At 44.3% G+C, this 26,615-nt stretch overlaps 1 protein-coding gene across 2 annotated transcripts in view; it reads left to right on the forward strand.

Annotated features, from left to right (window-relative positions):
* The window catches only part of ARHGEF3 (Rho guanine nucleotide exchange factor 3), a 281,549-nt gene that overhangs the window by 75,362 nt on the left and 179,572 nt on the right, over window positions 1–26,615 (forward strand). For both annotated transcript variants that reach the window (XM_031470578.2, XM_031470579.2), the window contains exon 3: window positions 19,907–19,973. In XM_031470578.2, the coding sequence (XP_031326438.1) occupies window positions 19,907–19,973 (67 nt within the window). The remainder of the gene's footprint in view (window positions 1–19,906; window positions 19,974–26,615) is intronic.

Raw genomic sequence — 26,615 nt, forward strand, 5'->3', positions numbered from 1 at the left:
CAAACCAAATATAGGCTGCAGGGCAGGAAGACAGAGCACACTGTCATCATCCTCCAGCAGGTTGGTCTTATCCCCAGTTATACTGACATGGACAGTAAAGGCTCAGGCCCCTGAGAAATGGAGAGAAGATTTCTTTCTCTTTTCTTCCATCTCTTCACCGCAGCCCCTCCAGGCCCCAGGAGCCAGTGTTCAGGAGGATGGATTGGTTTCCATCCTCACAGAGCTCACAGGCTAGAATTCTGGGAAACAGACGTGGAATCAGTAAGTCTAAGGGTGGTGTGGAAGGGAGGGTCAGGATGTGGAGCCCCAGCAGGGTCAGAGAAGCATGCTGCCTGTAGGAAGTGACAGCCCAGCCTAGGCCTGGGGGTCTGCAGAGGGTGAGGAAGACCCTCCATCTCCTGCTGTGAGGCCTGGAGGGGAGAAGGTGTGATGGGGCGGGGTGGGAGAGCTGTGGCCTGTGGCCAGGCTGGCGGGGAGAGGTTAAGAGCAGCAGGCCTCTTTAAGCGAATGAGGATTCTTTCCTAGGGCCCTGGGAAGTGTCTGCAGGTCGAAGCAGGGCCAGTTCCAGATCTGTGCATCCCCAGAGACGGGCCTGGCCCACACCCTGCACTTCCTGCCTTGCTGCTGGGGACTTGGGGTGGGGGGATGCCTCCAGTTTGTGTGTGTGTGTGTCTGTGTGTGTTTCTTTTATAGTTAGTCCACTCTGCTAGTGATTCATGCACCCCTCATAGACTCCAGCACCCAAATACAGTCTGTTAATAAGTTGCGTCTGGCGGAACGCGGGGGTGGTTGTAACAACAGTACTTAATAGCTATGTTCTCCTGAGCACGCCTTAAAGAAATCAGAAATAACTTTCCATCCCTTGCTTTTGCTTCCCACGTGCCGGCCCAGATCTCTGGATATCTTGGTCATGGACTTGGATATTTGTTGAGGGTCTTTACCCCTCTCCCCACCTGTTCCAGGTTTGCATGGTTCACTCTCCCGCCAGCACCTGGTACCTAGAAGCACTCAGGAGACGTTTGTGAAGTGAACGAGGGAGGAGGAAGGAGGCAGGCAGCTGTTCTCAGCTCTGTGTCATCACTCCTCTCAGAACCTCCTCGTCTGTCTTTACAAAGTGGTTGGCCCCGAGCTCTCGCCGCCCACCTTGTTTGTCAGTGCAACATGCCTGGGGACCAGCCAAGGGGACAGAGACCTGTCCAGGGCTCCCATGAGCGTGCATACTTCACATCATCAGAGGACCATGCGATTCGGTGGGGCGTGTGCAGTCCTGGCTGCCCCAGAGCGATGCTTTTCAAGATGCATGGCTATTTTAATTTAAATTCATGTATTTGTATTAGAAGATTTCCTTATGTTTGTTTTTCCTTGGAAGCATTCATGGGCCAGTGCTGAAAAAATTACCATCCTTTGCTCCAAAAGAAATATAATTTCCCACAACATTTTGGATTTCCAGTCTCCAGAAGAACTAATATTGCTTTTGCTGATAGCAGGTGTGTGTTAGGGGGAGGGATTGGTCATTACGGGGCCACCGAGGAGTCTTGAAGGATTGCTTTCCACCGTGGAAGGCTGGGTTCACTTCCGTGTTTTCCTTTCCTCCCCTCTCAATTCCACTCAGAGCCAAACTAATCCAAAATATCATCTTTTTCTCCATGGCCCTTCAAGTTTCAAATTCTATAGAAGTCTAGGAGGAGAATATTCACTTGGTTATAGTTCAATGTCAGCAGTTAAAAATGAACTTCATAAAATAGAAAATACACCAATGGATAAAAAAAAAGTTCTCCCACTTTCAAAGTTATAGTGTTTTCCTTATTTTTTGAAACATACGAGTTTATTTATTATGTAACTTCATACTGTACTCTCAAATTTAATATTTTAATAAAAGCACCTCCTCATGACACTGGCAAATTAGAAATCATAGTTAAGGGGCTTGTCCCCTCCCTCCCTGCCCAGGCATCACATATCCATCCACTCACCTGCTGTCCGTCCATCATGGACTGAAGGCCTCCTCTGTGAGGACAGGGTTAGGTTCTAGGAAAACAGGAATTCTGAGGCAGACAGGGTGCCTACCCAGAGGAAGTTGTCATTATGTAGTGGAACTGAGCGGAAACAAATGGCGGCAGATAGCAGATCGTGGGGTTTGTGGGTGATGCATGTGGGGCTGCAGGGGTGGTCCAGTCCCTCGTGACTGTCCTGCATCGATGAAGGCAACCCGCATTGCAGGGGCTGGATTTAAACACTGAATTTAAACATTCAGTGGGTGCTCAAGGTTTGGACCCTCCCACGTAGGGTTAATTGAAGGGCCAAATGTTAGAATGTGTGCAGGTTAGTCGTTGTTGAACTGGGATGGTCAGTCTGAGAAGGAGGCATTTGACCTGGCTTGCTGGGCCTGGAGAGGAGTGCTGTGTTGCAGATGCACTATTCTCTGGCGCTGGAAATCAGGTGGTTATTTGGTGCTTTCCAGGCCACTGTTGGAGGCAGAGGGAACTTTTTAGAGGGGCTTCCTAGGAAACTTTATGACCACAGCAAAGTCTGAGGGGATATACATCAGGCCAGAGGTCACCAACTCTGCCTGTGACAGGGACCAGGCAGTCATCTAAAACCAGTGGCCAGGGCCGTGCAAGGGCCATAGTTAGGAAATGTGGGGACCCCGAGGGCCCACACCCCACCTGACAGGAGCAGCTGCCACTGAACCCCAGCTGGCCATTGGCATATGTGGGAATGTGGGCTCTCTGTGACATTCAGCTGAAGCTAGATACCTGATTTCTAAATGAAATCTTCTAGCTTTTTAAATGTTGGAAGCCACCTCAAGAAAAAAAAGAGGTCACCTTGTGGGTCACCACATAAAATATATCAGTAGTCTGCCTGTTTATGACTGGCACCCAAAATTTCACTTAGAGGTTACATTGTTATGATTTTTTTTATTGTTACTTGTTGTATTGTTACTTGTCACATTTTTATTTTGTGTGCTTTTGTAATGAGCATATAATATACCTATAAGCAGGAAAAAAGAAGGAAAGCATCTTTATAACCCTATTTATAGGGTTATAAAGGGCTATTTGCCTTTTAATTCTTGTTGATGCTCCTGGGACTGGTAGAGGACGATCAGGTGGTCTGGGTTATGGGGATGGCTATGGACTCAGAGAAGAGGGAAGAGGACCTATATCCAAAGGGTCCCCGAGGCTGCTGACTAAGGCAGCAGGTGGGTGGGAACCTGGATGCCTATTATGTGCTGGGCACGCTATGCACTCACGCACCAAGAAACTTTAGACATGGCTGGATCCAGGTGGCTAATCCATGATACCAGGAATCCATCTCTTGGTCCCTCGCTGTAGTTGCCCTAGATTAGCTTCCTTCTCAGGAAGGTTCTCTGTGTAAGATGCCCTGCACAGTTCCCAATTTCCACCCCATCAACTCAGCCTTTGCACTAGAAGACTGCATCTCTTTTCTTTAACTCTAGCAAAAATCTCAAGTCTCACTCTCATTGTTCTATGCCAGGTCACATACCCATCTCAGGAACCTAGGATTAGCCGTTCCTGAATCACAGTCTAAGAGCTAGAGAGGGGGCATCCCCCAACAAAAGATCAGGGTGCTATTGGCAGAAGAAGGGAGACTAAATGCTGGGCAGTAAGAAAAGCCATCATCTACCCTGGCCACACTTGCATCAAGAGAGCAAGAAGGGATGAAGAGAGCTTGCAAATGGGGAGACCAACAGATCACACGGCCTTGAGCCAGCTCTCAGTTTTCCAGTCTCTAAATGAGGGTAGTAGATTAGCTGGTTCTCTGAGGATCCTTCCAGTTCCTGATCTGCTTGAGTTTTAGGCATATTATCTGAAAACAGACACTGTAATTAAATTACCAGGTTTGAAACAATATGAGGTTATGGATCTTGTTAAAACACATGGGTAGCTTTTTTGTTTGTTTGTTTTTTCCCCCAGCAACTAGTTCTTTTGGTGAATTGCTAAGGAAGCTGTGAGGGACACAAGATTTGCCTCTGCCCCAGCGACTCTGTTTCTTGCTGGCACGCACCTACAGCTCTGGTTTGCAAGGAAGCTTTGTAAACTTCTTAGTCTAGTGGTGGGAAGTGAACTCACTGCCACGAATTTCATGCTCCAAAGGCCGGAATGGCACATTAGGGAAGATTTACCCCGGCTTCACCTCCCTGTGTGAACTTGTGAGCAGGCCATAGTTTAAACAACACATGACTATCGACAGCTGTGGGAGAAACCAGCTGTGTGGATATCAGCGTGCGTTTCCAAGACACCGATTAGTTGTCTCAATCCAGAATTTTGTTTTAATGGTAATGTCTCATCCCCGAGAGTGAGATTTCCCCAGGAAGATATGAAGGGAAAACAGGGATTGCTCTTTGGTGACTGTGCTAGTGTGACTTACCCTTCTGTTTGTCAGACGTCTGTGGGGCCAGCACGTATGCTACAGGGTAGGGGGCTTGGAGATGAGTCATCCCAAAGCTAGAAAGCCATGCATCACCCTCCACAGGAAGTGCTGGCAGGCACACCGCTTCCCAAGTGGGCAGCCACAGGCCACGTGAGTGTTGTGCTGAGCGATGCAGTGCGAGGGGCAAGAGTGCTGGGGGCCGACTGATATGGCTGGAAGGCTGGCAGTATTGATGCTTCCTAGCTGTGTGATCTGGGGCAAGTTACTTGAGCTCTCTGTGCCTCCGTTTCCCCATCTGTAAATCCAAACAATAATCAAGAGTTGTCAGCATTAAATAAGAGATCACCTGTTGGGTTCTTGTCACCAGACTAATGACTTATGTTGTTGGTGGTGGTGGTATCATTCTAACGCAGCCATGGGCTAGTATGTATCATGTTCATAACCGCTAACGCATGTGTTGTGCTTATCACATGCCAGGCCCCCATATGTGCACGACAGACACTGTTCTTAACTCTTCTAAGTGCACTAACTCAGCTAGATAACGTGGTCACTCACGTTAACTCAGGTGGGTACTATTATTACCATTGTCATTTTATTGATGAGGAAACAGAGAGTTCAGTAACTCGCCTAAAGTCACAGAGCCAGTGAGTAGTGGATGTGGGATTTGAACCCAGGCAGCTGGTTCTAGGGTCCTTGTTCTTAACCACTACTCTATCCAGTCTCACTGAAATAGTAAGAGCTACCCAGAGAGCTTCCTATAGGTCAGGAAATGTTCCAAGCACTTTCTACAGATTGACTCATTTAATCCTCCCAACAACCTCTCTGAAGTAAGTAGTTGCTATTATTCTCCCCATTTTATAGACAAAGAAATTGAGGCACCTAGAAGAAGGTAAGAACATGAATGGCGTTCCCATCCTCATTAGCTGGGTGATTTAAAACAGGGAAGCTGACATCTCTGAACCTCACGGTTGCTGCAGGTAACAGGTGACTGATGCCAGGCACTGCCTGCAGACCTGGCAGCAAGCAGGCCTTCTTTGGGGGGTGGCTGTTTAACTACTAGTGAGAGGACCTTGCTAATGGACCCTAGCTTTATTCCTTGTCTCAAGCTGCTCCTGGTAGCTGGGACAGGGCTAAGAGCTCTTGGCTTCCTGAGGGAACAAGTCTTTGAAGACCCCACCCCCTGCTTGGGCCTGCTGTGGCACCAGGGCATAGCTTGGCCCCACCACGGATGCCGTGTCCCTCCTTGAACGTTTCAGTTCTGCCCCTGGGGAAGTGATTACATGGTGAACCTGTCCCGGACACTTGGGGACAAACTGTCTAATAGGTCTCGGTCTTGATTTCCTTAGCTGCAAAATGGAGTATAGGATGAAAATATGTGATTAAAGACATCAAATCCAGAAAATTCATATTTCCACAATGTGGAATAAGCAAGCCTTCTTGCCACTATTTTACACACTGACTGTGGGGAACTTTGCAAGGCACTTTGACTGTGGGGAACTTTGCAAGGCACTTTCTCAGCAGCCAGTCCCTATGGTCGGCTATCTGAGCTGTGCATAGTTGTGCTCTGAAACAACACTGGGAGCGGTATCCCAGCATTTGTGGTTATTTTGTTAAATTAATTATTGTAAGCATAAAGTACTGGGTCATTTTAATGTTCTTGGAAAATGCTGCTAAATTTCTGCCAAATTATCTTTGGGAGACTTTATACCAATAATTTAGACATTGGCAATTGTGAAGCAAAATGTCTGTTTCTCCACATTCTTGCCCACGTTGGTTATTGCTATGTAAAATTTGCCAATTTGAAAGGCAAACGTGCCATTTATTTAAATTTCCATTTTGCTAGTTACTAAGGAGGATGAACATTTTTTGTTTGTTTATTGGCTGTTTAGATTTCTTCTTTTGTGAATTGTCTCATGGCAAAATGTTTTAGCTTTATTAAAAAGGCTATTTTCTGGTTACAAAAGTCATATATGCATATCATAAAAGTTCAGATAGCGTAGGAATGTGTGACATGACAAGTGCAGGTTCCCTGGATCAGTCCTAACCTCGAGAAATCACCACTACTGACAGTGTGGACCTTATTTTTTTCAGAATTTTCTAGAAATGTTTGAATGCCACCATTTTGCTTCAAAAATTTCTGAAGGTTCATCCATGGCTTTAGTATCTTAAAAGATCTTTTGCCAAGTGGCATTTTTATTGAATACAGGTAGCAGGTTTATTTTGATAAATTGATCTTTTCAGAGAAGCCACACAGCCTAGAGGGAAGGGTACTGAATTTGGGGTCCCCACTGACCGCTATCATGTCTCCTTGTGCTCGGCCAGGTGTGTGCCATCTGTGGGCCTTGCCAGCCCTCGGGTCAGTGCCTCCGCACTGCCGACTGGAGTGCTTTCTGTTTTGAATGTCAGGCTGCTGAGCTGTAAAGGCAGCGGCAAGGGGAGGAGGGCTTCTGATCTCCCAGCACCAGCTCCGGCACCAGTGCGTGGCGGCGATAGTTAATAGCAGCTGCTAATGACGGCCAGCATTTCCTCCGTATGTCCTTCACATGCTTGAGTCTACTTATACCTCACAGCAACTCTATAAACTGTGAAATCTAATATTATCCTTGTTTCTCATACTCTTAAGACGTGGGTTCCTAGAGACCAAACCATTTGGTTAGGGTCCCCAACTAGTGAGTGCCAGAGTCAGAACTTGAACTCAGCCCCGCCAGGCACTGAGACCCTTTGAGAGGTTTACCACCCACCCTGCAGTTCTGCACAGCCTCTTCATGAACCCCATCTCCCTGTCAGCCTTTATACATATTGGTCTGGTCCCAGTGTATCCAGGGACCTGGAGTGCCCCCAATAGGTTCTCAATAGATTGTGTAAAGCAAGTTGAGCAAGTTGAAAGCAGGTAAAAGGACAAATTCAGGGGCTGCAGCCCTGAATCAGGGCACAGGAGCAAGCAGGGAGAGCATCTTTGCCTGGGTGACAAGACGCGGTTGCCATGGCAGCAGCTATGGCAACGCTGATGCCTGTGCCAGCCGTGTTCCCATCGGAGCCCAGCTGGTGAGCTGGAAGACGAGGTGCCCAAGAGAATGGGCTGGGGGCTTGCTCTGCCTCATGCTTTGGACAGACCATGTTTGATAGAAGTAATTGATAAACAGCACATAACTGATCAACACAGTTAATTTTTCTCTCCCCAGTTTATGGCTTTTGTGGATTATGTGGCCGGAAAATCCTTAGACAGTTTGGCAGGACTCAGAGGCTGAGTGCAGGCATCCTGGAATCAAGCTGTCTGGCCCTGACCTCTGGTAACCATGAGACATTTCCAAATCTAACTTCTCAGTGCCTCAGCCTTCTCTGTTATGGCCCTTATTTCTCAGGGCCCCCATGAAAATGAAATGAGTTAGTCCAAATAAAGAGCGTAGCACAGGTATTGTTATTATTATTAAAATAGTATTAATGTTCCCCTCTTCTACTCAGAATTTCTCTTATTCTGAGTAATTCTCTTGCTCAGAATTACCCTCTCTTACCCAGGGTCTTGGGGGTGGCTTGCTCTTTGTCACAGTGATGGAATAATCTCTTTGAACGGTGCCCTTGGCATTGCCTTTCCTTTTTCTGCATGTATGCTAGAGCAACTCTGACGTGGTCCCACCCCCACCACCATATTTCAACCGACAGTTTGGGAATAAACATGTTTTTATGTGTGGCCCCAGTCACTGCCAAAAACAGCATTTATGGAGCTTCTCATTACCTTAGAGACTGTGGTAGGTCCTGTATCAGAGTCAATAAACTGCTTTAAGCGATGCTGGCTAATTTAAGAATTTTGGGTGTTTTTGGAGTTTGAATCAACAGAACATTTGTCAGAGATGCCCATTTCTGAGGACTCATTTTTAGGGATGTGATTTTCAACTTGGAGGTACTGGGCAACCAGTATTTATTTTATTAGCTTCTGATCAAAATATTATTGAGTAAAGTGTGAAGACTTTCTTCTACTCCTCTCTGGGCAAAAAGCCCCCATGGAGCCCCTGTTGGAGAGGAACTAGGAGAGTATGGTGTCTGTAAATATAATGTTTGAGTTAGAGCTTTCCAGGATTTGAAAAACATGAATTTATCTCCTTCCTTTTTGTTTCTAGTATGTATATAGTTTGATAAAACAGTTCCAAAGGCTTGATTCTTCTAAGACAAAAATTGGAAAGATAGTTCAAGGTGATTTTAAAAAATGCTTTCTAAGGGTTGTTTATTTGATTCAAATTCATTTAAAACATTAAGAAAACTTAGCCATTAACAATTTTAAACTGAAACTATATATTATCAGAGTATAACCTGTGTACGATAAAGTGTACCAATTAGTCTGCATGGATTTTTACTTGCTGATATAGAGAAACTAATAAATAAGACTAATATCTGATCTTTATTATTATTATTATTGAAGTCCAACTGCACTTCATGTAAAGAGGAACTAAGCCCATAACATTGACTTGGGGTCTGGTGCAAAGTAAGCATTTTAGTTTCCATTTCCTTTCTTCTGTTGTCGCTGCTTCTGCAATGGTTTTAACATCTATTTCCCAGTTCATTTTCTCTGGAGCCAGACTGTCTGGGTTTGAATCCTGACTCTGCACCTCCTAGCTGTATGATTTTGGACAAGTCACTTAACCTCTCTGAGCTCCAGTTTCCTCATCTATAAAGTGAGAATAAAAAAGGTACCTCCTTATAAAATTGTTTTGAGGAGTAAATGAGTTAATATTTCTTAAGCACTGAGGACAGTGTCTGGCAGGTAATAAGCATCTTTTTTTTTTAAAGTAAACTCTTAAAAACGTCATCTCCGTGACAGAGTGAGCGAGGAGTCTCCTAGTCCATAAGGCAGAGGTCAGCAGTGCTGATAAATTGGGATGACCGTGACCTGATTCCACATCTCTGGAGTTGAGGGGCCAGCGGCTCTCATCAGCGGAGAGCTCCGGTTTCTCATTTCAGACAAGGGGGGTGTTCTCAGTGTTGGCTCACGGGAAGGTAGGGTACGTACAAGGAGTCCTGGTTAGAAAAACACACACTCGGGAAAGAACAGGCTCTCCCCAGGCAAAACTTTAGAAAAACAACAATCTGCTGTTCCTTGATTAAAGGGTAGAAAACTAATTATCCTTTCCGGAGGGACGTGAGGCCACTCTCTGCCGGGCTGTGACCTGGAGGTGCAGGATGTGGATTTCCTTAGGATGTAATGAAGTCTTTCCCATTGAAAATGTGCCGTAATTCAGATGGCTGCAGATGGGGAGAGGGAGAATGATCCCTTTGCTTTTAAAAGCAACCCCTGAACACTTTAGAAACATCACTTGCCGGTCAGTACTTTGAAACTAAGAAAAAAATAATTTTCTTAAATTGGATTTCTGGAACACTTCAGTTACAAAACATCCCCTCAAAAATATTGTCGTTTCTGCTAATTAGACCAGCTTGTAATTAGCTTGAATATTTGAAGTTCCATGCTGCCAACGACAAGTCATCCATGCTCTGATGATGAGGATCAGAGTGCCAATGAGGAGTAACTGGGAAACACGTTATTTTCGTGCTGAATAAATGCCAAGTAGTATTCATTCTAGTTTCTTTAGTCAAGGGAGGGAACTGAAACATTCCACCTTGGGATAATTTGTGTGTGAGTTTCCTCACTGTCTTCCATACCATCCTGTGAGGGATGGGAAGTTCCTGTTGAGCTGTATTGTTTGGCTGGAGATGTCAAGAAAGTTCAAAAAAAGTCTTACAAATTCATCTACCATGTGCCAGGTGTCCAGAGGGTGGGAATGAGGCATTAAAAAGTTAGAAGTGCCTGCCCTCAGAGAGCTCACATTTTAATGACTCAGTGGACTGGCCAATACTCGAGAGATCCTTGTCAACTTATGTTTTCCACAAACAATGCTTCTAGGTAATCTGCAGACAAATCCCCCTCAGCTGTAGTTCCCTAGTTCCACTCACTTCCTCCTGTCAAGTCACCAGGGACCTCTGCTTTGCCAAATCAGTGGGAATTTCTCCTTCCCCTGCTTAGGGACATAGTAGAGCACTGCCTCCTTGAAACACTTTCTCTTCTTGCCAGGGCTCCTCGTCTCTCTAAAGGCTGATGACTCTTGAATACAGCCTCCAGTTTTTTAAATCCAGCTGCTGACTCCACATCTCCATTTGGAGATCCATCCAATGCAAATGTGGCATTTCAAACATGAAATGTCTGCTCTTGATTTTTGTCCCCAAATCTGCTCCTCCTGTAAGTCTTCTCCACCCTCCCAGTTACTCAGGCTAAAATTCTTAGAGCATCCTTTACTTCTCTGTTATTTTATCCTCCGTATCCAATTCACCGACAAATCCTGTTACCCTACCTTCAAATATGTACATAACTCCACCACTGCTTACCACCCCTACTGCCACCATCTTGGTCCAGGTCCCTGTTGTCTCTCACCTGGGCCATCCTCACTTCCTTCCTACTCCTCATCTTGTCCCTACAGCTGTATCTCCACACAGCATTGAGAACAGTCCTTTTAAAACTTAAATCATGTTTCTTCTCTGCTCAGAATCCTCCTGTGGTTTCCCATCTCACTTGAACTAAAATCCAAAGACCTTGCAGTAATCTGTAAGACCCTTGCCATCTAGTTCCTGCTCCCTCTGTGACTTTCTCTGCTTCTTGATCACTTGTTTACCCCACTCCAGCTATATTGGCTTTGCTTCCCCTCAGCTGTGCCCCAGGAACTTTGCATATGCTGTCTTGTCTGCCTAAGACAGTCTCTTCCCTCTTTCAGGTTTCTGTTCAAACATCACTTTCTTGGAGAAGCCTGCCCTGAGCACTCCATATAAACTAGCAGCTACTCCCACTATCCCTACTCTTCTACCCTGCTTTGGTTTCCTCAGTAGAATTTATCACCTCCTGACATAAGCCCCAAAAGAACAGGGACTATGTATGTTTCATTCTCTTCAGCATCCCATATGCCTACAACAGTGCCTGGCACATAGTAGACACTAGGCAGAGATCTAGAGCTAACATTTATTAAGCACTCAATGTGAGCCATGCAAAGCACTTTACAGGAATCACTTATTTACTCCTCGTGGTGACCCTATGAAGTGTAAGTCTCATCGTGTCCATTTTAAATAGGAAATTGAGGCTTGAGGAAGCTCCATAAGTCCCCAAGTGCACATAGTGGACTTGGGCTTGAGCCCAGGTCTTGGAGGCTGCAGCACCTGCGCTCTGACCACCTTCTGCTACTGCTGTCTCTATTTGGTGGTCTTACATTGTTCTAGCTGCCCAACACATGGAAATGTGAATGAACAACATGTGGACTTGAAATAAGGAAATAGACTGGAGCCTTGGTGTATTTGTCATGATGAGATGGTGTCTCTTAGAGTGTTTGGGGTTTTGATTTGCTGGGAGGAGTTATGGCATTTTGCAGGTCCTTTCTCCTGGATGAGGAGACATCAGGGGAACCTGGGCAGGGTTAGGAAGGTAAAAATCACATGTAATCCAAAGCGCTTTTAAATGCCCTGGGGAAGGTGCCATGATGGAGCCTGACCTGCCCTTATGACCAGTGTTCCTGCCAGTGCTATTGATTTGGGCAGTTCTGGCCCGAGTTGCTGGCTGGATGAAGATCTTCCGTTCAGAAAGTGCCTGTAGGATCCAGTTCAGCCTGAGAGAGGCCTGGGGGAGGAAAGAATGCTGAGATAGGGCAGATCCACAGCCCTCTCTCATGTCGGCCTTCACTCATGCCAAGTGTGCAGAGGCCACACAAGATGCCCTCAACTACAGAACTTCTTCTCCCTCTCGCTTAAGTGCATGAGGTTGTATTCATGTTCCGTCAGCGTGTATATAAGGCTATTCTGTGATACAGTTGGCCACAGACCTACTTAGGGCAGACACAGTATATTCATTCTCCAGCTATTTATTAAGGTCCTACTAAGTGCGAGGAGTGCAGGGGCAGCAATGAAGCCAAATCACATAGTCCCTGGCCTTCCAGCTCATCACCTAGAAGGAGGAAAGCTCTTAAAGTACACTTTTTGTGCACCAGGCACTATGTGCTTTATATATATTAACACATTTAATCCTCCCAACAACCCTATGAGGGAATCCTGTTATTACCTCCATTTTACAGATGGTGGAAGTAGGAACAGAGAAGTTAGGTCACTTGTCCAGTGTCACATAGCAAGTTAGTGGCAGAGCTGACTCCAGCATCTGTGTTTATAACCACTATGCCCTACTGCCCCTCTATGGCATCACCTGAGAATCACTGAAATTTACCAATGGCAGTTTTCTGGAAGACTACACCCATGAAAAGTTGTCCTAAAGATAAAAGTTTTGCAGGAAGCTCAAATGCAAAAAAGAAACGCAGCAGAATGGCTTGTGAGATGGGAGCAAAGATGGAACGGGTGTTGCTGCAGAAGCTCTGAGCGCAGAGTCCCGGGCTGGGGGTGGAGAGTGGGAGGAAGCACAGAGAGCCAGAGACTGTGGGAATTTTTATCGTTGTTGAGTGATTCATGTAAATATGTGTCTCAGAAACAGACTTGTAAGGCTGATTCCTCACAGGGCTGATAAAACTTCCCATCTAAGCCATTTTTGTCAATTCCCAGGCTGCACAGAATGCTCTTCTGGCTTTTATTTACATAATTCCCTCTTCTGGAAGAGTAAATAGCATTTTATTTTGCATTATTCTTTCATGTAGCTTTTTTCCATGAAATATATATCTTTTATTTTGTCTGAAAATATCTTTACCCCTTCTTTAAAAAAATTCTGGTAAACTATACGTAATATAGTATTTACAGTTTTAAGTGTATAGTAATTCAGTAGCATTAAGTACACTCACAATGTATATCCATCATTACTATCTAATTCCAGAACTTTTTTATCACCCCAAAAAGAAACTGTGTACCCATTAAACAGTCACTCCCCTTTCGCTCTCTCCCTCTAGTCCCTGATCACCGCTCATCTGCTTTCTATCTCTGTGGATTTACCTTTTGTGTCTGGATTCTTTTACTTTGCATAATGTTTTCAAGGTTGTTCCATGTTGTAGCATGTATCAGTTTTTTATTCTTTTTATGGTTGAATAATATTCCATTTAATGCATATATATCACATTTTGTTTATCCATTTCCATTCATCATTTGATGGAATTGTATACATTTTTAATACAGTTACTAGCATACCAGCTATATGCTAGACACTTTGCTACATGCTGTATCCTGAATATATAAAGAACCTTTACATATCAATAACAAAAAAGAACATCCCTTTATATAAATGAGTAAATGATCCCAGCAAGCATTTCACAAAAGGGGAGCTACAAATATAATTGTTTCATGGGTGTAAAAAATCACTTCAATCTCTTCCTTTTAGTTAATTCTGAAATTAGTTTGGTAAAAGCAGTTCTCTGCTGTTTAGCAACAGTTCATAGATATTTGTTTGGGATAGGCTCCATTTGGGGAAGAATTTTTATTTGTTGTTCCATTCAAGTAGGGATGTGACCTGAAAACCATCTCCCTTAGTTTTTCTAGAGACTAGATCTCTAAAGCCTTTGTGAAATATTTTGCTCTTTTGAATGTTTCTGAATTCAGATGGATAGAAATATCTTTTTGGAGAGTGTCTCACTTTTCATGTGGGTCTCAACTTACACATTTTGATTGGACACTAACTATTGATACATAGAGTGGTGGTTTGCAAAGTCTGGGGCTCTTTGGAACTGCATGTGCTGTCTTTCTGTAACTGTGCAGTCCAGTAAGGTAGACACATGCCTCCTGTCCCCACTGAGCACTTGAAACATGGCTAGTGCCAATTAAGATGTGCTGCAAGGGTGAAATACTCAGTGGATCTGGAAGACTCAGTGCAAAAAAATATGTAAACTATCTCTGATACTTTTTTTTCTGTTGGTTACATGTTGAACTGATAATAGTATCTGGATATATTGGGCTAAACAAACTATATTATTAAAATTAAACTTACCTTTTTAAACCATTTTAATGTGACTAACAGAAAATTTTAAATTACGTATGTTGCTCACATAATATTTTTAGTGAACAGGGAGTGCTGTTGTAAAAATAACTGGCGCATGGGTGGAGAATGGGAGAGAAGTCTGAAGAGACATGATTTCTGTGCCTTCAGAATCTCGAAAGTGCCCCGTGAAGGTGGCTGCAGGGGTCTAGATGCCTCCAGGTCTCTGCCTTCACTCTGGACCCCTCCGCTGTCTTCTCCTCCTCTAGCCAGAGGGGTCTTCCTGAAGGCGAACCTCATCCTCGCACTCCCCACTTTGTAGCTTCAGTGTCACCCCATCACCTCGTGGCTAAACCCCCGACCTGAGCCTTTCCGGCTCTGCCCTGCCCACCTTATCAGCCTCATCTCATGCCTCTCTACTTCCTTCCCTGCCTGTCACAGGCTTTTTATAAACATTATTATAATTTCCGTTATGTGAACAATATGTTTCCATAGTAATCATTTTAAAATACATAATGTAAAACATAATGTCCATATTTATGCTGCCTACCCACCTCCCGGCTACGTGATCAGTTGCTGTCAACAGGTGGGCGTGTGCTCTTCCAGGGCCGTCTGCACACATGCAGCTGATTCTGTACCTGTGTGTGTGTATAACTGAGCGGGTTCACATGTTGTCCTGTCTCTTATTTCACATACCGTATTTTAAGGTCTTTGCTGGTGAGGACGTAAGTGTGCCTCATTGTTTTTAATGGATGCCTGGTAGTTTATTGTATAGCTGTGCCTTAAATTATTCATGTTTGTTATTGTTTTTAATTGTAAAATATTTCACCCATATAGCAAAATATAGACTTTTATAATATTCACCTCTGTACCTCCCCCCATAGAGGTTTAATAAACAGCAACATTTTGCCCTGTTGGCTTCAGAATTTTTATGTGAGTAAATAAAATATTCCAGGGAGAGATGAAGCCTTATGTGTGCCCCCTCCCCCTGTCCCTCTCCCCTCTCAGTCCCCAGAGGGAAGCACAGCCTATTCATCTGCAGTCTTACATCTTTACTACATATATAGTGGCCATAGACAGAGTGTTACTTCGTGCATCCCTAGGTAGTATCATGTCATATCATGCATAGCTCCTGCAACTTGGATTTTCATCCCTTTTTCTTTCTTTCTTTTTTTGAAGATTTTTCATTAATGTATAGTTCTTGATGGTCGTCTGTTGTGAAGAATGAATATAGATAGCTTCATTTAATGCATTTCCTTATTCACAGATATTTCAGTTGTCACACTTAACTTCCACTTGTTCATATGTGTCATCTCTCCTTTTCTCCTTTACTTCTTAAGTCTGGGCTCTTTTTATCTCCTATGGAACGATCTGTGTAAGATTGGAATGAGCTGTTGTGTTGAAGATTTGGTAGAATTCATCAGCAAAACTGTCTGGCCTGGTGCTTTCCTTTATCTCTTTATTAGTTATAGAGCTTTTCAGGCTTTCTGTTTCTCTTTGCAATGGTTTTGATAAGTTACACATTTTAAAGGAACATACGTGTTTTGTTTAAGTTTCCAAGTGTAATGGCATCAAGTTGTTAACAGCATTCTTCTGTCATTTACTTGATGTTGTGTCTAGTTCTGTGCCCCAGTCCGTAACAGTATTTGTCCGTGTTCTCCCCACCCCCTTTTTAACTTGATCAATTTTGTCTATTTGGCTAATCTTTTCAAAGGTCAGTTTTTTACCTCCTGCACTTTGAGCATACTTTTCCTGTGGCCTGGCCTACGTTCCCTTCTCTCAGCTGGTCGAGTCTTTCTTCTGGCTCCTCAAACCTTGACTGAGCCACTTTGGCATTCCCCACTACCACTCTTTTTTTTTCCTTTCTTTCTTCCTTTTTTTAGTACTTATTACTCACCATGTTGTAATCTCTCCTTCTCTCTTACTTTTTGGCCTGGTGTCCTTCTGCAAGCTTCATGAGAGCAGAGACTGGATCTGTTTTGCTCACTGCTGTGTCTCTAGTGTGTGGCACTGTGTCTGGTGTACGGGCAAGTGCTCAGTAAGTGCTGGTGAAGGAATGAATGTGTCAGCCCATTACACATAAAGGAGTACAGACCCACTCTCCGAGGCGCGAGGGCTCTCTTTCAGGGCCTGTTGCAATGGGGAGGTGACTAGTCCCAACTGAGCAATTCTGAGGTTCTGTGACTCTTTTTTCCCAGAATTTATCAGGTAGTAAAGATCTGGAGGTGCAGCCTGACTTTTCACTCCTACTGTGGGCATTTTTCCATGTTTACCGTAAGCTCTCCTGAGGGTGGAGAGTTTATAATTTTTCTTTCCAAACTTTCCTGAGGTTGTAATCTCCTTTCAGGCAAGGAGCCTGCCTCCTGTCTCAGCAGTTTCTTTCCTGCTGCTCGCCCAGGCCTGGCTCCCACCGCTCCCTCTGTGGAGGTGGGCGTGGAGGATGTTACTGGTCAGCATCGCCCTCCTGGCACCTGCAGGTGGGCTGTGCTTCCTAACCGCGTGTGTGCACGTCGTGCACTGACCTGGGTCACTCGGGGGCCTGAGGACTGGACACACTATGGATGACTCCTCCCAGCCCTGTTAAGAAGTCCAACTGCGTTCCCTCGTGTCTGGGAAATGTATAGAACCAAGTGCCATTTCCCCCCTTGGACTTCTGCTGACAGTGCAAAGAAATTGCTTCTGAAACAAAGGAAATATACCCAAGACTGATTGCCCCTCCCGTGGCGAGGACCTGGCCGTGACAGGCTTCTGAGATGAAGGCCTTCATGCTGCCAGTTCCCTCAGGGGCTCCATTGAGGAACCTTCTCAGGAGAGTGCATTGTACTCCCTGACGTGGACCTTTAACGCCATGTGGGTGGTAGTGCTTGGCTGGGATGGAGGATGAAACCATCAGTGGACTTATGATGCCAGATTAGATTGTTAAAAGGGACTCCAGCCTATGCGAATGATCTAGAAGCCTGGCTGGTGGTGGAATGCAGGGGTGGGGAAGCAACAGTTAGGGACAGCCGTCTTCTTGTCTTCTCTGTAGGTTTTCTGGCACTTTCCCCAGCTGAGAGGGGTGCGTCCAAGTTGCTTAGGAATGCCCCGGATTGACAGACTTGCTCTGACGCTTTTTCTTTGCCTATGAGGCCTCTTAGTGTGAGGCCCTGCTAATCTGATGCACTCCCACAAGGAATCCCAAGGCTGCATTCTTTCCCAAAGCACGGAAGCCCTATTTGATGGGGCTTCTTTCTATTTGAGAGGGCCTATATCCTCTGAATCTGGAGTCAGATACATCTGAGTATGAATCCCATCTTGACTACCTATCAGCTGTATGATTTCTGGAATGTGGTTTAACCTTTCTGAACCTCAGTTTATCCCTGCTATAAAATGGGGTAATGATAATATCCCCATTATACTGTAATATTATATGAAAATATATTATGATACAAAGTTAGCATGTATTATTTAAGTGTATATAATGCCACTATAATGTTGCATATAAAATATTTTAATATATAACACCATTATAGTACTACCTGTATGTCATGTGTTAACATTGTAGTAAGCATAACATACTAACCCATGTTGTTGTTATTGTGAGACTTAGATCTTGTAGGCAAAGTGCTTAGACAAGTCCCTGGCACATCATGTAACTTAATCACTGTTAATTATTGTGATTGTCATTTTCTGTGCACTGTGACATATAAAACAGGGGCACATTGACTCAGAATGTTCTGGTATATGTTATTGCTTCGAAAGCAATGAAGCTCATCACATAATTAGGAGAGCAAAGCCCAATTATAACCTGGGAGGGGAGGGAGCGCTATTCAGGGAGAAGTATTGTTGAATTCTAGGGGCTTTTTTTCAGGGAGAAATGTCTTCAGAAGAGCTTAGACCAACATGTTACTTAATAAGAGAAGGGTATTAAACCTAAATAACCACCCACATATTCTCTGTTTGTCTTGTGATGTTATTAGCCTGGGTTTTTATTGTTGTATGTGTGGGTGAGGAGGAGGGTGAGGCAGAAGAAGGGGGTTGGATATAAAGATACATCCGGCAGGAGTTCCCATCTGTTTTGGTGAGTTGTCCCAGCTCTTCCTTGTCAGTCCTGTGCCGCTGGTTGAAGGCTGTTCTTGGAGTCAGGATTTGGGGGCCGGGGGTGGGCGCCATGCTGACATCGGCTGAGCACTTAGCAGTGACAGCCCTGGAGTTAAAGCCCTTGTCTTGTCTTGACTCTATGTGCTGGGTATTATTTCTTCTGTTTTGCACATCAGAATAGGAAAGTGTAAGAGCTTGAGCCTCATGCTCAGGGTCACATAGGTAATAAAACACCGAGGAATTTGAGATCAGACACCTGAGACCAGAATCCTGATTTCACCTGTGTGATGTTAGTCAAGTCACTTAATATCCTTATGCCTCCGTTTTCTTATCTATTAAATGGGTGCAACAATGAACCTCGGCTCACAGAGTGTGTCAGTAAGGTTAACTGCATGAAATATTAGCATACAGCGTTTTAAGTACTCAGTATCTGTCAGCTGCTGTTCTTATAATTGTATTTTGTCTATTTATCTCTTCTGCCTGGTAGAGCCAATGCAGATTTTTATCAGGTGTGATGCCCTGCAAAGCCTGTGCAGTGCTCACTATGAGCATCCTGCCTTTCCTTCCTGCTGACTGGGGCAGGGAGGTCAAAGCAAAGGTGTGAGTATCATGTGCAAAACCAGCATCCCCACTGTCTGGCACATCAGTGACTAAAACTCCAGAGCAAATCCAAGGTGGACCTTTTTCAGGGATGCTTTTCAGTGAGGTAGTACTTCAAGCAAACATGACATTTGAATGTTCATCTTGAAAGACTTAACACTTTGGAGAGGAATAATTTATCACTCCGTAAAAACGTTGTAAAAGGTGTCCCTGTGGGTGTGTTGGCAGCTACAAAACTGGATACACTTTACAAGACAGAAAGAAGGCATTCCTGGTGTGCCTGGAGCTGCCCAGCCCCCTTGCTGCGTCTTTACTTTTCTGTACTGTTTACCTGCTGCTCGTGCTCCTGAACGTCTAAGGAGATTGATTCGTATGGAGAGATTAATAGGTGAGGAAGCCAGTTCCGACTTGTTAGGCAGTGGCTGCATGTCCTGTCGATCATCCCTTTAGAAGCCTGGAGCTGAGTGTGGCCTGCGAGGAGGTACGGGGCCTCCCCAGCGTGTGAGCAGCAAGGGAGAGTCCCCAGCGGAGCTGTAGCGACAAACATCACCTGATGGCGTCCCTTTGGGGGCTGTTTGTGTGTGAGAAATAAAGCTCAAGATTGGGAGTTTGGTCTGGCTTTTTGATTGCGTCCAGGTTGAATTTTAGATTTTCTTTCTTTTTTTTTAAGGGTGAAAGATTGGCTACTTGAAGGGACCCTGGAGCTTTCCTCCTGGGGAACTAGGGGAAGGAGTTTGGGGTGAGTTTGGCCATGGAAGATTGCAGAGCTATAGGAAACTCCAGCAGCCTCACTGCCTGGGCCACTCCTCCAGGCAGCTCTCATTTTGATAAAGCTACAACAGAAATTGGTGATTTCCTCTGAATAGCTAACCAGTGAATGACGAACGCATCGTCTTTTCTTTTGTCCCCTTCCAGGCCTAAACGGCAGCGGCAAAACAACTTTCCCATGTTTCCATCTCCTAAAGCCTGGAATTTCAGAGGGGTAAGTGTTGTCCCTGCACAGTCTCAGCTGCTATGTGTCCTGTCTGGATGCTCCAGAGAGGACACTGCTGGAGTTGGCCTCCCTAATTGTTGTCTCCACTGAGGAAGCTTGTATGCTTCACCGCTTGGGGAAGTCATATCTGTATCAGCCCGTGTGGTTTACTTAAAAAAATCTAAGTGGCTCAACAAGCACCTGCTGATGTTTGCATGCCCTGTAAGTCTTGGGTTACTGGAAGCATCTTGTGAAGAAGCCAAGAGGTGTCAAGGTTGATGAAGTGGGCATTGTGGCTCTTTTCTTGGGAACATGGAGGGAACTAGTGCACAGTGAAGGAAAGAGAAATCAGAAACGTACGGTCTGTTGATACGTAGATTTATGACTTGAGGAGGGGAGGGAGGGAACTTTGCTTTATAAAAGGAGAAGTCTATAAGCTTTTAAAATTTTTATTTTATTTTTTATTGAAGTATAGTCAATTTACAATGTTGTGTTAATTTCTGATGTACAGCTTAGTGTTACATATATTATGTATATATATATATTCCTTTTCATATTATTTCTCATTATAGACTATTACAAGGTATTGAATGTAGTTCCCTGTGCTACACAGTAGGACCTCGTTGTTTATCTATTTTATATATAGTAGTTAGTATCTGTAAATTCCAAACTCCCAGTTTATCCTTCCCCATCCCCTCTCACCTCTGGTAACCATAAGTTTGTTTTCTCTATTTGTGAGTCTGTCTCTGTTTTGTAAATAAGTTCATTTGTGTCCTTTTTTTAGATTCCACATATAAGTGATATCATATGGTATTTTTCTTTCTCTTTCTGGCTTCACTTAGAATGACAATCTCCAGGTCCACCCATGTTGCTGCAAATAGTATTATTCTTTTTTTATGGCTGAGTAGTATTCTGTTTATATATATGTACACACACACACACACACACACACACACACACACACACACGCTTCAACTTCTTTACCCGGTCATCTGTTGATGGACATTTAGGTTGCTTCCATGTCTTGGCTATTGTAAATAGTGCTGCTATGAACTTTGGGGGTGCATGTATCTTTTCAAATTAGAGTTCCCTCCAGATACATGCTCAAGAGTGGAATTGCTAGATTATAGGGTAAGTCTATTTTCAGTTTTCTAAGGAATCTCCATACTGTTTTCCATAATGGTTGCAACAAACCACATTCTCACCAGCAGTGTAGGAGGGTTCCCTTTTCTCCACACCCTCCCCAGCATTTATCATTTGTGGAGAAGTCTGTAAGCTTTTAACAGCCTCTAAAGGAAATCATAAAATTCTACCAATTTTAAAGCCATAGACCATTAGAGGTGTAGAAAGGGTCAGATTCAACTTCCTCTTAATGCAAAGTTCTCATCCTTTAGGTGATAATGATGATGATAATGATAATAATAATAATAGTAATAATAATAATAATAATAATTAATAATAATAATAATAAGTCGTCAAAGTGTGTGGAGGCCCTTCATGTTTTAAAGGGAATTCTAGCTCTGACCTCAGGAACAAGACCCTTGCGTGTGTAGAGAATGTTCTGAACTCTGTTTATCAGCAGACCTTTGCATGTGTTGTTTCTTCTGGTCAGAACATTCTCCCCTCCTGTCCAGCACCACAGTCTTACACACACTGCACAGGCCCACCCATTTCATCCATTGGGTCTAAGCCTTGACATTACCTCCTGTGGGAAGGCATCATGACCGCCCCCCTGAGTCTGACCCAGAGACACGTCTTTTGGACCCCTGTACTTGTTCCTCATTGTTAAGATAAGATTGGTAGTTACCACTTACTGAAATTTAAGATTGGAAGCCCCAAGCATCAGAGATCTTATCACTTTCTCATGTTCACTGCTGTATCTCTGGACCTAGCACAGCACCAGGCATATACATGCTTAATTAATTTAAATGAATGAATGAATGAATAAATAAATCTCTCACATCCATCAGACACAAAATTCACTTCAGATTATGTTTCAAGTTTAAGTCTTTAGTCTTTTCAGCACTGTTTTTCCTGGTTTTGTTTGTCTTTTATATCTTATGTACATCTCAGTCATTTTCCCCAATTGTCTTTTTAAAAACATAGATCATGGCTCTCTTTTAGCTAAGTTTTCAATATACTTTTCACTGAGTACAAGGAGAAATGTATTGACCTCTTAAGTAGATATGGATGTCTTACTGAATGTAAGTCATGTACCTCCCAGGTTGTTTATGGTTTTGTGGATAAGATCCCCATTTCTCAAAGTATGTTCAGTTGGATGATCCTGACCATTAAGTGGAAGAAAGGCTTGTGTGGTCAGATAAACTTGGGACACCTTGGGAGTACCAAATTAAATGTGTTCACCACTGCAGGACTTCTCAGAGCCTTTGATATGTTGATGTGCATGGAGACTATGTTAAGGGGAACTGATGGAGTTTGTCTGGAGCATTTCTCAAAATCATTGACCATAAACTCCTTTGTTGACAGAATAGTTTGTACACATTTTAGAACAGTTGACATTTGTAGTCAGTTTTGAACTATGGAGAAATTGGACCTTCTATGAGCAAATTGGCCTTTTCAAGGCTGTTTATTTTCTCTCCCTCTCTACCCTCCCTTCAGTGTACCTCACCCTTCCTTTTGAGTCAATAGTGGCCACTAGCCAAGAGTTGGGGTACATCTAGACTTTGCCCCGAGTTTGGCTGGGACTGTCCCAGTTTTAGCACTGAAACTCCTGTGTCTTGGGAAACTTCAGACCCAGGCAAGCTGGGACAATTGCTTACCTCACCTATGGCCATGAGACCTCTTCAACTGTTTCCCCTTGAAAAATGTATTGTGAATTTTCAGCACAAGTCTGGTTCATAGAACTTGCTGCTGAAAAGGAACCTGGTAGATGTACATTTGGTTTAAGGGACCCTATGTCAGCCACAGCCTTGCAGGGATGACATTTAACATTAGTAATTCACTGCAGGGGAACAAACAAACAGACTGTTCCTGACTAGTTGCAACCAAATAGATGACAGAGTCTAATGCTTTGTTGACTTCAGTTTCCTATCAGCCCTCAAGTTCTTTGCCAGCTTGTAAGATTTTCCTAAATAGTTAAATGTGTCGAAGTGAAGAGTCTGTTAGGTGGTTTGGTCAGTTGTTGGGCTGATCTTGATCTCTTGTCTTTGCTTGGATTTATTCTGGCCCCTGGGGCTTCTTGGTAAAATTAGACAAACTGACCTGAAGATATACCAGAGGGAGATGGTTCAGGGCCTGGTCAATTGCCAGACTCCTCTGTGGCCATATTCATCTCTCTGTCCCCTAGAGCATAATCCTCCGTGACATGGTGGGAGTGGAAGGAAACCCAACCAAGTGGAAACACCCTCACTCCCAGCCAGGACACGCTTTGTAACCATCGTTGTGGTAATTGGAACTGAAAAACCAGAAGGACCCAGAATGCCGGGAGGAAGACATCGGAGGCGTTATCTAGCTGATACATTTTCTATAATGAAATATGACTCTCAGGCCTGTTAGACTGAGCTGTGCAGGCTGTTCTAGGGTAAGGCACGCTTTCCATGAACTCTTCATTTTCTTCTGTATTTGGAAAAGAATGTTATAGAATCTCCATGCTAGCAAATTTCCCATGCTTATATACAGGGCAGAGAAAACCATTAGAAGCATTTGCAATGTCATTCCTCTTTAGCTTGTAAAGAGAGGGGATCTGTGTTAGTTCACCCAGGTCCTGGACATTCGTGAGTTTGGGGGTGAGGGTGGGGAGGAGAGATGGTGAGAAATGGATTGGAAAAGGTACAAGGAGAAGGAACCACATGGCTCTAGATGAGAAGTGAAGAGAGAGACACATGAGGGTCAAGGAGGGAGCCTGGACGGGGCATGAGGGGAGGAGAGGGGGAGGGTGGTGTTTTAAGGAGGAGGCATTTTGGGAAAGAGAGAAATGTTTCAAAATAAATTTAAGAAAGTTTTGCTGAGTCAATTGTATTGTAATCCCCTCCCCATCTTCCCTGGGAACATTCGCCGCAGATCTGCCTGACTTCTCAAGGCATTAGGAGCTGCATTTGTGATTTCCCTTTTTATTTTGGCTGGAGTTTTCAGCCTCAGAGAGCCCCAGGAAGGACTGGGGAGACTTGGATGACACTTCCTTTCTACCTACCAAGGGGTTCAGTCCTTCCATGAGTTGATGTTGTCAATTGTAGGCTGTGTGCTTCAGTTCCCATGCTCGTCTAAGGAGACAGAGGCCCTGGGATTTCCCCAGCCTCCCAAGCAAGGGGTGGTGCTGTGCCATCTCCCACCAGACCACGGGTGGCACAGATATATTTACGGAGAGAAGCCAAGAGGATGGTTTGGGTTGGGATAGTTATGGTGGGAACATCCCGAGTAAAACCAGAACAGAATGGGGAGAATAAGAAAGCAGGACCCTCAGCGAGGTGGGACCCTGGGGAGGGGGGTGTCTTGCTCTGAGACAGCTCCTCTGTCAGGTGTTCACTGCACAGCTGGTTCCCATCTGGTTGGGGCAGTGTTGAGCTCAGAATTTCCACCCTTCTTTGTGAAAATATTTGCTCCAGCTCCTCCAGTAACCTGAGAGAGAGAGGGAGGGAGGGAGGGAGACTGACTCTGACTGACTGAGACAGACTCAGGGAGGAAACTCAGAAGTGTGAAACTCTCAGGTGCACAACTCCTGCCATTGCTTGTTAGTTAACTAGGAAACACCTAGCGAGATCTACTGTGTGCGAGGCATTGTTTTAGGTGCCAGAAGTGAGATTTCAATTAAATATCAACCAAATTTCAGAGTCATGCTGATCTTGTCTCTCTCTCCAGTGCCTGGTCTTTACTCTTGCCTAGGCCATTTGGTAAGAAATTTCTAAACTCTGGGGCCTTAGAAGGGACATTGAACATTGTAGCTCTAACCTTTTAATTTTCAGGTGAGAAAAATAAGGCTTAGTGTATTCATCAGGACTCTTTTGGTTACAAGTGATAGAAACTCACCTAAAACAAGCTCAAGTGGAAAGAGGAATTGATTGGTTCATGTGATTGAGAGGAACTGAGATGGGTAGGCTTCAGGTACAACTGTATCCAGGTATAGTCTCTCCACTTTTTCACTCTTGGGGTTTTGGTCTTCTACTGCACGCAGACCTTTTTTAGAAGGAGAGGATGACTACACATAGCCACACATTTCCAGAGGAAAGAGAGAAGTTTATGCTTCTGGAATCCAGATGTGACATCCCAGCCTAGAGTTCTGATTGTCTTGGCTCCAGTCACGTAGCTATACCTTGGCCAGCACGAGCACTGGACAGGCTACCTGCTCCTCTGAGGGAGCTGGATGGACAGGGTTTTTTCCTGATTAGCAGTTTCCCTAGAGCCGGTGGAGGCGAGGATGGGACATTTACTCTAAGGAAGAGGTTTTTGTTTTTGTTTTTTTTAAACAAAAAGTTTATAAGCATTTATTTAATTACAAAAACACAAAATTGAATAAGACACAGTCTTGATCTTGTGAACTTTAACATCTAGCAGATATGTATGTAAACACATTATTTTATCATAGCAAAATGTTAGAGTAGGAGGTCTGTGACAGAGCTGCTTAACAGAGGTTAAAAAACCAAAGGTCACCAGAACATCTGTATTTTCAGATGACGCCCTGATTATGTGGCATGGGTAACATGAGGGCCACCCATGCCTGCAGCCTCTGGCACCCTTGTCGGGTGAGTAAGGAATCCTTCTTAATTGGGGAGGGGGTGGTCCAGATATTCAGGTCCAGATATTGGATGCCTGAAATTCAGTGCAGGGTTTAGGAAGCATGTTGCTTTTTTTTAGGCAAAGGTCCTCATTTTTTAGCCACACCTTCAGACTTCTATGATCCATATATCTATGGATTAAGTTCTGATGGTAGAAAGTAGTTATGTATGTGAGACATTTGTCAAAAGGTTGATTTGAAAGCCTTTCAAAGCCTGTTGGGGCTTACTCATTCTGCTGGGGCCAGAAAGGCTCTTATTGGCCTTTGAAAGGGACACTTGTCACATAGGCTGGCCCCTGTCAGGCCCACTCCCACCAGCCTCCCCCTGACTCCTTTTTGCATGGACATTGGGCCTTCTCTCCCACACCCCAAGCATTTATTCCCTGCCTGGTCTTCTTGATTCCTTGGTACTGTTTTTGGTACATATTCCTGTCATTCCTGGCACAGTTAATGCTATTTTAAATACTAACCTCCTGCTCCAAGGAAGAGTTTGGTACTGTTACCACAGTGAGTTCGGTTCCTAGACAGACAGGAAATAATGCTGATTGCTGCTGAGGGTCAAAGCCAAGATATCAAGGATAGAACCAGTAGAAACAGGTCCTGTGCCTGCTCCAGGCTGTCTGACCCATCCCAGGCCCGGGCTTTGGAAGGAAGTTGGCAAACCTCAGAGAAGCTGAATGTTTCTTGAAGATTTGAAATACTCTGATACTCACAACTCATTAGAGTGACAGCGTCTCTAATACTCATGACACAGCTGGCCTGGCCGGTGTTCATTGTGGCCTTACCACTTCTGTTTTGCAGAAGAAGGCAGCATAGCTTTCATTTCTCTTGCAGCCTCAGTTTGTACATTTACCTACATTATTGAACATCAGCTCCAGGCAAGTCTGTGGCAATCCTGTATGGTAGATGGTATCTAGTCCTAT

This window comes from Camelus dromedarius, chromosome 17 (genome assembly GCF_036321535.1).
Source record: "Camelus dromedarius isolate mCamDro1 chromosome 17, mCamDro1.pat, whole genome shotgun sequence".
Lineage (NCBI taxonomy): Eukaryota > Metazoa > Chordata > Mammalia > Artiodactyla > Camelidae > Camelus > Camelus dromedarius.